The 15,714-nt window shown below is 29.4% G+C and overlaps 1 protein-coding gene across 1 annotated transcript; it reads left to right on the top strand.

Annotated features, from left to right (window-relative positions):
- Window positions 1-4,238: 4,238 nt before the first annotated feature.
- Window positions 4,239-11,348, top strand: LOC114167157 (mediator of RNA polymerase II transcription subunit 19a). The gene is made up of 8 exons (XM_028052143.1): window positions 4,239-4,521; window positions 4,602-4,719; window positions 8,416-8,482; window positions 9,519-9,808; window positions 9,920-10,159; window positions 10,433-10,492; window positions 10,638-10,786; window positions 10,869-11,348. Exons 3-7 carry the CDS (start codon window positions 8,452-8,454, stop codon window positions 10,686-10,688), a joined length of 672 nt encoding a protein of 223 aa, XP_027907944.1. The 5' UTR covers window positions 4,239-4,521; window positions 4,602-4,719; window positions 8,416-8,451; the 3' UTR covers window positions 10,689-10,786; window positions 10,869-11,348.
- Window positions 11,349-15,714: the final 4,366 nt, after the last annotated feature.

Raw genomic sequence — 15,714 nt, forward strand, 5'->3', positions numbered from 1 at the left:
TCTCGGGTTAGGGTTGGCTGAGACAAAAAAAAAAATCATTTACAACTTATATATTTTTTAATTTACACAGTAAAGAAACACATTCTATAATAAAATTATAATTATAAAAATAAACATAGTTGTGATCATTTTATTATTTATATTAATTATTTATTTTATTAATAACTTTTATTTATTTAATTGTAAAAATGAATAATTTAAAAATTTGTTAAATTTATTAAAGTAATTACTTGAAAGATAAAATTAAAAAAAGAAAGAAAGAACAAAATTTATATAATAGTAATATCTATACTATTATATAATATATAATATTCATATAATAGTATTATATAAATACTATTATTATAATAATATCTATACTATTATATAAATCATGTTATGAGAATAGAAGATCAAATATCTAAATGATATAAAACTCCCTAATTGAAATGATTTGAATTTGTCAAAACTTAAATAAAACATACTTATTATGATTGTTAAAGTTATTTTTATAATATGAGTTTTAATCTCTTCCTCAAGTGATTTTGAGTTGTACACGGAAAGCAACAATGTGAGAAACAGAATTTGTCTTAAAAGGCTAATTTTAATTATTACAAATATGATTTTTGTTTGATTATTATTTGTGCATTTGAGAATGTGATTGTACGTTCAATTAGTATATTTGATTGTTGTGAGTTGTTGAAATGAAACATATGACCCTAAATTGCATATCTATGTGTGTTATGAATTTTCGGGCTTTGTATGGTATGTATTGTGAATGTAGTTTATTTTGCTGAGATTAGTTGTTTCAATATGAATTTGGTGTACTTCTGACTTTTATGAAGCATGAGATGGAATGCTGGCTTGGTTGGCATTGTCAATTTGCATATTTTGTTTTCTATGTTATACAACCAAAGATGACTTTGGTGTATAGTCACGAAAACATGTTTATTGAACGAGCAGACTCTTGCCGAGTGAAAGTCAAACTCGAGTTTTGTAGACAGTCAACGGAAGGGGGTTTACTAAGCGATTTTGTTCTTGTTAGGCAAGTTATCTTGAATTTGGTTTGAATGCTAGATTTGTTGGGCGAGACATTCAGTTGTGGAGCGAGTAAACTTCCAGGGGGTTGCTTGCTGATTGAGTGTGTGTTATCACTAGATGAGTCTATAGATTTTAGGGGTGCTTTATTTGAGAAGGAAATTATGGAGAGATTAATTAAGAGATTGAGATAAATGTCTCACAGAGGCATTCCAACATAAATGAAATGTGATATAGTGTTTGAATGTGTGATTGGTTATATGGTCATATCATTCCTAAAGAGGAAGGTTATGACAAGTGAGTTTGGTGTTATACATTTGTCAAGGACACTCATTTTGAAACTATCATTATGTTCTACTAGACTTTCAAACTCATATAAAGAATGTAGTATAGGCAGTGAAGAGGGAAGAAGATTCTTACAACTAGTTTTTTAGTGTGGATCTCTTTTTTTTCAAGCTACAAGTGAACTCACCTCATCACGAGAGGGATGAACCATGTACCATTACTGGATTGTAACATTTAAGAAATTATTTTACTATACTATATTTATATGCTTATATATGTTTTCTTTCATGGATGTGGTAAAGTATGTTTAATACTTAACATGCATTACTGGATTGTAACATTTAAGAAATTATTTTACTATACTATATTTATATGCTTATATATGTTTTCTTTCATGGATGTGGTAAAGTATGTTTAATACTTAACATGCAAGGATCCAAGACTATAGTAGTAATCCATCTTCTTGAGTTGTTATGTATTTTTTTATATAGAGTCAATTTCACCTCCAGATAATCAACTTTAATGATTTCATAATCGGTTCTCTCCTCTTTATTGTTTTTTTTTCTTTTACATACGTTATTTTAATTAGGTTATTGTTTATTGATTGATATTGTGGTTGAGTTTAATGAGTATTGTTTATGGGTTTGAGAGGAAGGAAGAGAATAGTAAATTTTTTGAAGTTTTCTGTGATGAATGATGAAGGTGGATGGTCTTAAGATTATTAAGAAATGACACAACAATGTCTACAAAATATTTAAAACAACAATAAAAAATTGTCAACTATAGATAATAGGCTACTTATGAGAAAATTAAAAAAATAATTTGTAGACATAAATATCATATAATTGTACAATAGAAATCAAATTAATTTAATAGTTCATAATAGTTCATAATGATACATGGTAACATAATCCTTAACATTTTAACTGTCTATGTTTTCCGTTTATTTTCCTTAATGTATTATTATAACTGTGAATCTAATCAATATTATAAAAGAAATCTAATTACAATTCACTATTAAATGCAATATTATTCAGGAAAGTTTATTTTAATATATAATCACTACTACTTATCTTATCTTTAATCGAAGTCTTTTAAACGTGTTTTTAAAAACGAGAAATTATTAAATAGATAAAACACTTATTCAAGAATCTATAATTCATTTGTAATTGAAATACAACTTGATAAATGCTAAAAGGTTGTTATAAATAATAAAATCACGCTAAAAAATTTATATCACAATTCTAACAATTAAAATCACAAATTTATACATTTTTAACATTTAAAATGTATATAAAAATTATATAATAAGATATTTGTTCATACTTAAATCAAAATTTCAATAAAAATTTCATTAATATAAGTTGACATTTATTGTTAATATTAAATCTACATGTATAGTAAAAAAATGAAATAATAAATATTTCAAATTAATTTAATTTTTTAAGAAAAAAATAAAAAAAATCATTATTACAATTTTACTGTCGAGTCTATTTACCTCGACTTTAACAAGTTATTTTGAAGTTAACTTTTTATTTTTTTAACTTAATTAAGTTTCAAATATTTTATAAATTTATATTGTTTTAATCAAGTATTTATTAATTTTCTTTTATTTATTGGGTACTCCAAATTTTTATATGTTTTCAGTTAAGTTGATATTTAAAAACACACAAACAATTTGTCATCACAAATGTAACGGGTGACCGTTGTTTAATTTGTGAAGTTTTATATAAAAATTATTTATCATTTTATATTAATTATAATAATACTTTATTAATCACACACAATCTCATATTTCTTAATCCATAAATATAAATATAGAAAGAAAGACAACAAAATAAAATAATACTTACCTCACCTAACAAAAAACAAATCAACAAATACCCAATTAAAAGTATTTTTTTTTTAATACCAAATAGACAAACAAAAGATCGTAATAGAAACTCAATTGAAATTACACATATTTACAAGGGATTTAAAATTTAATTAAACATGATTTTGTAGTTAATTAAAGTATTAGTTTACCAATTCAAGAAATCGGTCTAAATTAATTTTCAAAATAAAAAAGACAAATATATTTTATCATTATTCCTAATAACAAAATTAAACCACAAAAAATAATTAACATGATGGTCTACTAAACTAATATAATGTAAATTCAACCATGCACCTTAGTTATTTTATACTCTAGGAAAAAAAAAAAAAAACAAACCCACAAGTGATATTTTTTGTAAAACTTATCATCTATCATCTTAGAGAATAAATGTGAATTTACACAATTACATTAATATCACTCTCATGATGATGATTGATATCGTTGGTGTTTAGTTTCTAATTCTAAGTTTTGAGTTTTCCACTGTTTTTATTTTGATTTTCCCTAACTATTATAATTAAAAGAACCTAATCCAATATATTACTCTTTAACAAACTTGATTTAAACCTAACAATCCAAGCAAAACAAATATAAAACAAAGGCTTGAATGTGATTTGATTGAATTTATTTCCCACTCCATATCAAACCAACTCAAACAAAACAAAGCTTGTAAAGGAAAAAAAGATGCAATTTTTATTGAGAAAGGACTTAAACCCACATGGACTTTATTGTCATGATTTTACATAGTTTGGGGATATGTACCCTAATGTGAGATGATTGATACCTTAAGAAAAGGGCATTTAGAAAATTGGGTGGATAATGCCCCAATTTCAATTTGAACATGTCTACTATGATACTATTGTGTGAAAAAACAAAATGAGAAAATATTTCCTATGTAATGGCACTCACTCTATTGTCCCAAATATGGTGGCAATTGCCGTAATTAAATAAACACCTGATCCAATAGCACAAGCACTAGCCAAGGGTAAAACCGACAATTTACCCAGACTTAGGGCTAAATATAAATTCAGAGGTGGCAACTGGCATCGGCAAAAGAAGAGAATTTTGGGTTTTGCTGTTTTTTTTACACTGAAAGAAAGAGAAAGAAAGAAAGAAAAAACAGAGAAACACAAACACGAGCGAGTTGCGAAGGAAAAAAACAGTTTGTTCCAGAACTGAACCCAAAGATCTTCTCTTTACGTCTTCTTCTGAGGACCCAAATCTTCTTCTTCTTCCACCACTGCTTGGATCTGCACTTTTCGGCCTTTCTTCCATTATCGCACGCCAACTCCTTCACGGGTCAATTCTAATTCTCGCGCCGGTTTTTCCTGCTCGGAAAGAAAAAGGTTCCTCTTTTCCTCGCAAACTCGAGTACCCTTTTGCGGATTTTGCCTTTTTTCCATTTACCAATTCCAATTTTGCGCAGCTTTCCGGAGATATTTGTTGGGTGGTCGAAGGGCGAGAAGGTTCTAGATTGGCGTTGCTCTGGTTCGTCAGAATTGGGTTTTTTGTTTGCTTTCAAAGCGAAAATTGCCTCACTTCATGTGAGTTTTCTTCACTGTTTCAATTCCTGCATGCTTTTCTTCTAATTATTGTTGTTATTAACTTAGGGGAGGAAGGTGGTTTGTTTCTTCTGGGGTGTGTGTGGTGGTGTTTATTTTTACCAGTATTCTGCTCAACGATACTGTATGAGAAGTTCGTTTAATTTTTTGTTATTGTATTTTTTTTTTGAACGTTACGTTTGAATATTTAGTAATCCCAAAAGTTGAAAACCGGTAGAAGGGGAATTGGAAAACGGTTTTGACTGAAGAGATGCGAAATAATGAAAACGGATTAGAAATTAGAGTTAGTATTCCAAAATTCAGATGAGTCTGTACTGTTTACATTCTTGGATCCCCTTGCCCCCTTTGCTTTTGTGCTCTTAGAGGACTAACCTGGTGTGGGGTTTAAGATTGATGATTCTAGGGTTTGAATTTTTGGCTTATTCTAGTACAATTCGTGTAGGGTTACTGTCCACTTCATATGCTGGTCATGGTTGAGCTTTCCCTTTTCTGAAAGCAGAGACTTAATCTTTTCAAAGCCTAACCAATCTAGTTCAGGTCACCTACATAAAACAGAAGAGAAAATTGCAAAATTGAGTTATTAGTATAGCCTAAATTAAAGTGATTAAGCTAATTATCTAAGTTTTAAGCATAGTAGTTCATAGGCCACCATAGTGTGATGCGAAGTGTAGCAGACTTGGTTTGCTATGGGATTCAAATAGCAAAGTGGTTTCCCGTAACAGCTATAACGACCAAAATAACGCCTTTCTGTGCTAAAATAATGCTACCAAGACAACGGCTTTTGGCGCGTTATGCTGGCACTGCCAAAATATCCAAATTGAGTTATTAGTATCATCAAAATTAAAGTAATTATGGCTAATTATCTAAGTCTTAAGCAAAGTAGTTAATAGTACAATATAGTTTCTCTATAGTGGGATAGTGGAATGGAACAGCCTTGGGTTTTTATGTGTTTATAATGACCAGAGATGACGGCTTTTCGCATGCTATAGTGGTACTACCAAAATAACCAATTTCTAACCTGGAACATCAAGATTTGTTATTCCACAAAAAGTTACCTCTGTTTTGACATCTACTCCTCAACACTTTACATGACTATTTTCTATGACGTGCTACGTTTTTTCTTCTTCTTCTTCTTATAGACTTCCCAATTCATATTTTCCTGATTGTTTTATTTAACATGTTATATCTCTTTTTATTATTTTTCATCATCATCTTCATTGCTATGTTGTTGCTCCTAGATCGATGGTGATTGTGTGTGTAAATTGTTACTTACTATTTACCACAAAATTTATTCAATTTTATGTTTTTTGTGTTGATTTTGAGTATATAGATGTGTAGTATAAATTATTTACTTTATATAATATTATAATTATAATATTTAAAATAACGGTCTTCATCATTATACCATTTTCAGAGTTAAATGCAATAAGAGATTGATAATAGTAGTTTTAAGGTTATTTATTTTCATCTTAATGAGCAAATGAGAAATCTGCATATTATCCTTTTGAAAATACGAGCGACTCATTTGGATACTTAAGCGCAGCTTTCTAGAAAACCCTAGTTTAGTTTTTGACAATTCATTGTTTTTGCTTCATTTCAGAATTGGATTAGCCTAGTATCCAAATGAATATGTATCTAATATATAAGTTACTTCCAGTCGTATAAATTTTGTTCTTTTAGATAGTTGTCAATAGTTGTGTGGATCGGTCAAGGGCTGCTACAAAATTTGGATTAGCTGTGCGCTTTCAAATAATAGTGTAGCGCCCCTCTCAAATAAACTTATTTATGCCCTCAGAATGATATTTGGGGGATGGGAGGTACGATTTTAGATGCCCCCAGATACCTCAGAATAACAGTGTAGCAGCGCTTTCAAATGTGAGCTTTCTCTTTACATTAAAATTTTTATAGATCGCTAACTGGATGATGATTTTGTGTGCGATATGGAATTCTCTTGCAAGATTTTCTGTCCTTTGGGGTTTGAAAATTAAATATCTGTAAATAAGGAAAAATATAAAATTAACTAACGAGGTGAATAATCTTTACTTTTTTTTAATTGATGTTGTACTCTTACATTGGGGATTTTGACCCAGGTTGAATGGTGTTTTGTGGGAAAGCTAAGCCTTAAAATTATTTAAATCACATTAATATTTAATAGATTTTGGTGTAGAATATTCATTCCAAATAAACTTTTACTGGGGAGGGTTTTTGTCAATCTTATTATAAGTATCAAGTTTTGTGGCGCAAGTAAAATGATGTTTTGTTGGAATACTATTGCTTTTTCAAATGTCTCAGAAGCTTATTCACAGTAATTTAGCAGAAGGTAATTTGAGGCAAAGTGATTTATATAAATTTGCTTGGTTGTGAATGTGGTGAATGGGTACTGAGGATATACGAAGAGACATGTGCTTTTATTTATGATATTGATAAGTTGCAATACATTTTTAGTTTTTGTGCTATCTGTTTTAGAGTTCTGTGATGGTAAAGTGCTATAATAGCCAGCGGAATTCATGGTTAATTATCTCCATAGATATACATAATTCGTTTGGTACTGCATGGGTGATGGGTGTCCCTCTGTTCTAACTGAAATGGCAATTCTGGATCTTATAGATCATGTGAAATTATAACCATGCAATGAGTTATTCTACTAATGGCCATAATCTCAGTGTGTTTGCAGTGACTTTGTTGCAATTTTAGTTTTCTTCTTTTTCATTTCTGCCTTTTTTTGAAGAGTAAATTACACTAACTAGCCTTGAGGTTTTTGTGAAATTATTAAAAATCTCCACAATCCTATAATTTTTTTTTTTTTTTGTGAAAGGTTATTCTCTACTAGGCATCACTATGAAACTTAGGCCTCCCAATTAGGTTCTCCCCCCAAAGTTCACCAATCATTTGCTCTTAAAGAAAATTGTATTATTGAAAACAAAGAAAAGAATAGAAATAGTACAAACATGGGTGACCAAACAAAACACATGGTACAATCATGACAATCTAAACTCCGGAAGTCTAAACCAGTTTCTAATTAATCTTGCCTAATACTAGTGGGCAAGTCTTCAAACCTAACAAAATATTGCCTAGAATCAATCACTAAATTTGCTAGTTTGTGAGCACTACCTTGAAAAATTTTAAATACTACAAATAATTGAACAACAATGTCATCACCCTCTCGAAGTTCAGGGAACCATAGCAGGTTTCTTGAAGGCTTCAACTAATAGCATAGTATCAGTTTCCAACCAAATGGATGACCATCCTTTCACCACAGCTAACTCAATTGCCAACATGGTTCCCATAATCTTTGCCTTTAAGGCAAGAACATTGTGTAACTTTCTAGATTCTTCTTATACATTACACTACCCCCCCTTATTAATTGTTTAAAGAACATTTCACTTTGTTCCCCAATGAAGGGAGGCTGTTGTAAATGTTAAAACATGGTGAGTTTGTGTAAATTCATGAAACTTTAAAAGTAGTTAGTGCAATTTACTTTTTAAATGGTTATGCGGATACCTTATTCACGCTCTTATTTAACTTCCCTTGTTTCTTTTCCTTTAATACAATTTTACCTCTTTATCAGAAAATCTCTGCCCTTGTATGCAGAACCTGTATTCATTTTGATATCTTGCAATTGAAACCTATTTTGACATTTGTGGATGAGATGCCTTGTGTCATATTAATAAATTGCAGTTGCTAATGGTTCAACAACTCATGCAAGATTGAATTATGGATCCCGAAGGCAAAAAGTTTGGAGGAGGTAAAAAGCTTGTTACATTAGTGTTATTCATTATATTATTTTATACAAATCTTTGTTTGGTGTAATATTATATTAGTATGGTTTTGTTTGGGTGAAACTCCTCTATAAACACTTCTAAGAAAGAAAAATATGAAGAAAAAATTAAATGAGCTTCTCCTAAACTGAAATTATTTTATGCCCATGCTAAATTTGCATTAGTTCTCTCATATTAGCTTCTCTAAAATATGAATTTTAACTCATGCATAAATTAGTTTTAATTTATACAGAAGTCTATTTCATTTTTCCTTCTTATTTTCTTCTCCTAGAAATGCTTATGAAGAAGTTAATCGAAGCAGACCCTATTGACGTAACATTGAGTGTAAGAGTTGTGCATTTGATGATACTTAAGTAAAATTTCAAAAAGTCGGTATTTTAACTTTCAACAGTATATTCATTTGCCCTTTTGACAGAGTTTTTATTTAGTCAGTTAGTGTTGGTTGACAGTTTTGAAATTGAAAGGAAAAAGGAGAATGCATTAAGTAATCAGACTGATGAGATGGTTGATTTGTTGTTCAGCTGAAGGATAGCATGAGGATGAATTATTTTCATCTTCAATTTTGTGAAATTGATTGGTGTATGCTTTTCTTTTTGGTTTTGGACTTTTGGACATGGATATATTTTTGTCATAAGTTTTTCTCTTATAGCATAAAAACTGAAACAAACATGTACATTGATTTTATATTTTTGCCCAAGAAAGATAAACTCTTCTACTCTAATTTTCAACTTTGGATCTGTGAACCCAAAACATGTTATGTTTATAGAAACTCATAATTTGCCATGTTTTTCTGTAAGTGCTCAAATGTGTTTATTTACTGTTTTATGGCCGAATTGATTGAATGAAAAGAAATTAGAAAGTGTGGATATATAATGCTCTAGACAGTTCAGAATGTGCTCCGTCTTACAAAAATTACCCTGCAAGCATCCTGTTTTCAACTTTTACCGTAAGCTTTCATGTGTTTATTTTTGTCCTATAATATTGTGTTTTTTGAACCATTAGGACCAAGAGAATTGACAGGTGCTGTGGATCTTATAAGTCATTTCAAATTACTACCCCACTATGAGTTTTTCTGCAAGAGGCCTCTCCCTGCTGCAATTGCGGACACACACTACCTTCACAATGTTGTAGGAGACACAGAAATAAGAAAAGGAGATGGGATGCAATTGGATCAACTTATTCAGTATACATCTTCCTTTAGAGATACAAATGCTCGTATTCAGCCTTTTGACCTAGATGTTCTCAAGGAGGCTTTTCAACTAAGGGAAACAGCTCCCATTGACTTGCCCGCTGTAAGAAGTTTTCTCTGATTTTTATCCTATCATTTCTTCTTCTAAAAAACAGCTGAATTTGTCATTGTTTGACATATACATGCACTTATTCCTTGTTTTTCCCCCTAATAGGCGGAGAAAGGGATTCCAACTATTTCAGGAAAATCAAAAAGTGAGAACAAAGACAAGGAGAAGAAGCATAAAAAGCACAAAGACAAGGACAAAGATAAGGACAAGGAACATAAGAAGCACAAGCATCGTCATAAAGACAGAAGCAAAGACAAGGACAAGGACAAGGATAGGGACAAAAAGAAAGATAAAAGTGGACATCGTGATTCCAGTGCTGATCACTCAAAGAAACACCATGAAAAGGTTGAGAACTTTTAGATGGCTTCATCTGTGTTCACATTGAGAATAAAAATGGTTCTAAAAGTCCTTCCATAACCTTGCAAATTAACTCAACAAATTTTCATTGTACTGATGATTAAGTGTTATTCAATTGTTTTTGTGATTTAAGATCTGATTATGGACATCTGTCTCAACTGATGTTAGCATTTTAAATGGGGATTTGCTCCACATTTTATCTGGACATGTTGCAAAAACTTGGTTGTATTTATTAATCTTTTTTAACTCGCTATTTTTCAGAAAAGGAAGCATGATGGAGATGATGATGTTAATGATGTGCACAAACACAAAAGGAGTAAGGTAATAAAGGAAAACACATTGTCTGGAGATTAAGCTTTCAACCTTTATTTTTTTCTTTTTCTTTTCTATACATTTCTGAAATGTCCATCTCTTCTCTGTTGTCGTACTGTAGTTCATTTCTTTTCTTTTCTTAATATCATTGCAGCACAAGAGCTCAAAAATTGATGAATTGGGAGCAATTAAGGTCGCTGGCTAAGTGTTGTCATACTGTAGTTCATTTCTTTTCCTCAATTGGTTGTTGTCATTTGTTAAAAGTTGGAGGGGCCTTCAGTTGACATTATCAAATTTCATGAGGTACTTCATTACATCTCCCACAGTCTTCAATTTATCTTCTGCTAAGTGGCATCTGGTAATAACATCTTCTATTGTCTTTCAGGGTAGCTAGTGATCTGACTAAAGATTTCATGATGGTGAATTCACCTGATGAAGAAAAAGGGTGCAGGTAAAATTTTATGAAGACAATCTTTTTTCTTTTGTACAATAACAGTTACCTTATATAGTTGCCAGTACTCTGCAAAACTTTCCTCTTCCTTTTCCCAGTCTATTGGAGCACTGGATATCTCAACATGTATACATTATTTTGGTCTTTTAAAGTATTTTGGTAGTGTTCTTAATCAATCTGTAGTTCAAACAAACTAGAGTTTTCAGTCTTTTTGTTTAGGATACCGAATTAACTATGGGGGTTACGTACATTGATTGCGTTCCCCCGTATCATGTATCTAATCTAATGTTTACGTACATTTGAATGTTTTTCCTTAGCCTCTAGCAAATCCACTATTGTGTATGTTGATCATTGTACAACAGTACAAGGTTCATCCATCAAGTACCTTTGAATTAACACACTCCTTTGGTCTCTTTAAGCTGTGTCTAACTCTAGTTAGCGTTTTATGCCAAAGAAACATTATCAGAACTGCAAAATATCCTGTACCTATGACAGCACTATCTGACAACTGTGCTTCAAAGCAACCTCTTCACCATTTAGTTTTGAGAAATGTTATGTTTGCAACACTTTATGGAACAATTCGGACAATAATTTTGTTTATTTACCACTTCTCTACGCAATTTGTTGTTTGAATGATAGAAAAAGATGGTCACAAACAATTGTGTATAAATTGTTGTATATGCCTAAACTAGGTTTGGGATATGTGGTTAACAAATGGCAGATTAATTGAATAATGGAGTTGGCAAATCAAACTGATATGCGAGATTAAATTTGTTGGGGCGTTTCTTAATTATTCAAGGTTGAATTTTTGTAGTTGTACTTTTAGGTTTCAGAATAAACAAGGGGTGTCAAAGAATTTCAATAACGCTTACTCAGAAACCTATTCAAATGGTTCTGTGCTCAATGGGTTCGGTTTAACTTATCTTTTTTATTTAGCAATTCTATCCAATTATCTGGGGTTAGGGGCGAGTTGAGTTATTGAATTGAAAGTCTCTCAAAAATATTTATTTTGAGGTAAAATTTTTCATGGTAAATATCTTTTAATATTAATTCGTAAGGTAGCAATATTACGTCATAATAAAAAATATAAAGGTGTTAGACAATCAAATTTTATTATATATTTGTAGTTTAAATATGTTTTTAGTTTTGCAAAAGATAATTCTATTTAGTTTTAGTTTCTGCAAAAATATTAACATTTTTAACTACTATTTTTTAGTCAGTTTGTTTATGGTTACTTTAAGTCTGGGCGTGGAAAATATCAATTAATATGATCGAGATAATAAAACTTCGTTTAAATTAAGATAGTTAACTTTTTTTAGGTATGAGGATTAGTGAAATATTATGTTTTTTTAATCACTGATTTATTTTTGTATATTTATTAAAACAATTATAATTTACATATAATAATAAAACCAAATTTATATAATAATTTAATGGTATTTTGTAAACAAAGTGTATGTTGCATTTTTATCAGTAACGTATTATTCTGTATATAATTATCATTTTGGGAAATAAAAAACTTATTGTTCATAATATAATAAAATTAAAAATTGTCATTATCTTATGAAAATATTAAATAGGTTGGATCAAACTTATTGGATTTGAAATTCACGAATCTCAGGAAACAATTCTGATTTAGTGTAATAAAAAATTAATCAAATAAAAAACACGATCAAATTTAAGAAAAAGGTTATTGAATGAATATAAATAAAGGCAGCAAATTTCTAAGTAAATAAAGAAATTACTACTAACCTTGACATTGGCAAAAATAGTTTGCGTAACAGAAGGATATTTTTGATGGGTGAAAATACAAAATTAAGGAAAGAGGGTGTGCAAAATAGAAATCCCAAACTTACTTTTCTCAGTTAATGGGCTTAGCCTTGTTAAGAGGCCCACAATCTCCCTCATGGGCTTAGCCTTTAATATTTCAAAAGGGGAAAATTCAGTTTTAAACTGCTACAACAGTAACTGTTCTAACAACTAATTTTATCAATTTGATGTTTATTATAGCGATCAATCAATAAATTACCTTTTCATAGCATCATTTACTAAACTAACTTGTAGTTATCAAAATAAAGGATTATTTTTTATTTTTATTTTGTCATTATTTAGCTGATATAAAAAATTGTAGCATAATATATTGTTTTACAGCTATAAATTGTACAATCATATGCAATTTTTTAGACAAATAATAAATTCATTTCTTAACATTATTTCATACATTTATATGACAACAAGGACTCGTCATGCAAACCAAATCAACCATCTCTTGATTGCATTCATTTGGTTCAATTTATGCATTTTTAAAAAAATATTTGAATCAAAATAAACAAATAAAAATTAATTTGTTTAAGATCTTCCCTATTACACTTATCTTGAAATTAAAATATAAACATTTGACTAATGGATGCACCAAAAACCTAGAACGTAAACTTAGAAATACAGTTACACATTTTTTTTTATTATTGGGAAAGTTGCAAAGCTACCAAAACATCACTCATGCTAATAGCCCTAGGCTTATACTTTTTCTGGTGGATATATTAGGCACCATAATTTCATAGGTTAGCAATGTTCACTATAATCCAAATGATTCCAAAGTTGAATTATTTAGCAAGTAAAGTGCTCAACATTTTGCACCATATGTGAAGAATTGGTAGTTGAGAACTTATGATTAGTTTGAACCCTTAATAATGAGCATGAAAAAGTGTGTGCAATTTTATCCAAATCTAGAAGTAACTCTTTGTTTAGAAGAACATGTATTTTTAATTGTACATGCATTCTTGATTTTAAATACAAAAATTATATTTTTTTTATATTAATGTTTTTTATCAAAATAATCTTTATACTGAATGAAACAGATATAAAAGAAATTCACAATCGACACTAACACTATCAACTTTAATATCATTGATTAAGTGCTTTTAAAGAAAGAAAGTTTACTGGAAATATTCAACACCGATGAGACTTGATATGAACTCAGATAAAAGATTGTTACGACTTTCAACTCAAAATTTTAAAGTAATGTATTCTCATTTTTTGAATTAAATTCATATTTAGATTCTTAACAATTTTTCAGATAAATTTGATTCAGATATCATTAAATTTATGTTGTAAACCCGACCAAATAATTTTTGTGAAGAATTTACATTCTTGTAATTTCACTAGAACCACTATCTTTGCCCATGCTTCTCTTAAAGCTACCCTTTTGAGAAATGTTGGCACTTGGTTTTGCATGTGGCAAGTGGGTGATTTTAGGTTATAGAATATTCTAGCCATTGTGTGCTTTTGGATGTTTGAGGCAAACAATATACTTACTACCTTTACTTTCCTTCACCCTTTAACAAAAAAGTTTTGATAACATTGAATAAGTTTTTTTGGCCCTTCATTCTAAAAATAAGTAAAAATGGTAAATTTTTGTTTTTTAATCTTACTATAGTCATATGACATTTATTTATTTATTAACAATATAGTAAAAAATAAATCACTCAAATAATTATTAGTGTGTTAGATTAATAGAACATAAATGGTGCAGGTGATGACAAAACATGTGTATAGAATTGAATCCTTGGAAACATTGTCTTTTGCTGCATAATGCAGAAATAATAAGGCATTGTTGGCCATCTCTTTCCATGTGATTTTTTTCTCACAAGAGTGATGATCTAATGTATAAGGACAAATTATAAAGATATAAGGGCCAGCTATTGAGAAAAGTGTAGATTTTTTTTTCTTATATAATTAAATAATTTAAAAGAAACATGGAATTTTAGAAGGAAAGGGACCATTATGCTGCACAATGAAAAGTAGGTCATGGCACCAAGAAAAAAAATCCACTTTTGTTGGTTGATGTTGGTGGACAATTGACTAATCAAATTAGTAATTAATAAGAATAATAAAAAAAATAAAAATAGTATTAATAATATATTTATTATTCCTAATAATCTCTCCTTCAAAGTGATATGAGTTTATGTGTCTTTATTTTGATATAAGTATTCATTTACTGTCTGGATTTATGGGTTTTTGTTTTTATGTAAATACTCATTATATATTCTTTCTGTACGGCTGTACTACACTTAACCATATCAAGAATTGACATCACTCTTAACCCAAAACCTTAAAGTAACGAGAGTTTATTGATTTTTATTTTTATATAGTTCTATTTTCTAGAAAATGTAAGATTTAAAATTACACTTAAATTCCTATCAATAATAAATTGATCAATCATAAAAATTCTGGGAATTTAAATGCACCTTTAGATGAGACACATTGGCCCAAGTTATATATATTTGCATTGCAACTTTGATTTCGTAGCTTCTACGCCAGAAGATTTGCTACAGGGACCAATAATTATTTTCAGCTTTTTTTAAATTTTTTATCTTGATTTATTTTCTTTTTGCACTTTTGGGGCATCCTAGAAAGTTGTTTTTTTTTTCAGAAGCTAAGAGAAAGATAATATAGATTCCATTCCATGCACCAAAGCATCTAATAGCTCCAAATTCGACCGTCCATAAGATAAATGAAAATGGTTTCGTTTTTTTTATTTATCTTTAATTGATTCTGCTATTTCTCTTTTAATTGTTAGGGTATGTTTGAATATATATATATATATATATATATATATATATATATATATATATATATATATATATATATATATATATATATATATATATATATATGATTTGTTCTTCACACAATTGATTTAATGGGGGCAAAAAACTGGTTCATCTATTGAAGATTTTACACTGATTTTAAATAATATCAAATTATACTAAGTGAAAAT

Source organism: Vigna unguiculata, chromosome 10, assembly GCF_004118075.2.
Source record: "Vigna unguiculata cultivar IT97K-499-35 chromosome 10, ASM411807v1, whole genome shotgun sequence".
Classification (NCBI taxonomy): Eukaryota; Viridiplantae; Streptophyta; class Magnoliopsida; order Fabales; family Fabaceae; genus Vigna; species Vigna unguiculata.

Bases quoted from the DNA above. Each gene is read 5' to 3' on its own strand.
- LOC114167157 (XM_028052143.1), top strand. From the start codon at position 8,452: ATGGATCCCGAAGGCAAAAAGTTTGGAGGAG. The intron at 8,483-9,518 runs GTAAAAAGCTTG...TTGAACCATTAG, and splicing joins AGGCAAAAAGTTTGGAGGAG to GACCAAGAGAATTGACAGGT. The intron at 10,160-10,432 runs GTTGAGAACTTT...GCTATTTTTCAG, and splicing joins CAAAGAAACACCATGAAAAG to AAAAGGAAGCATGATGGAGA.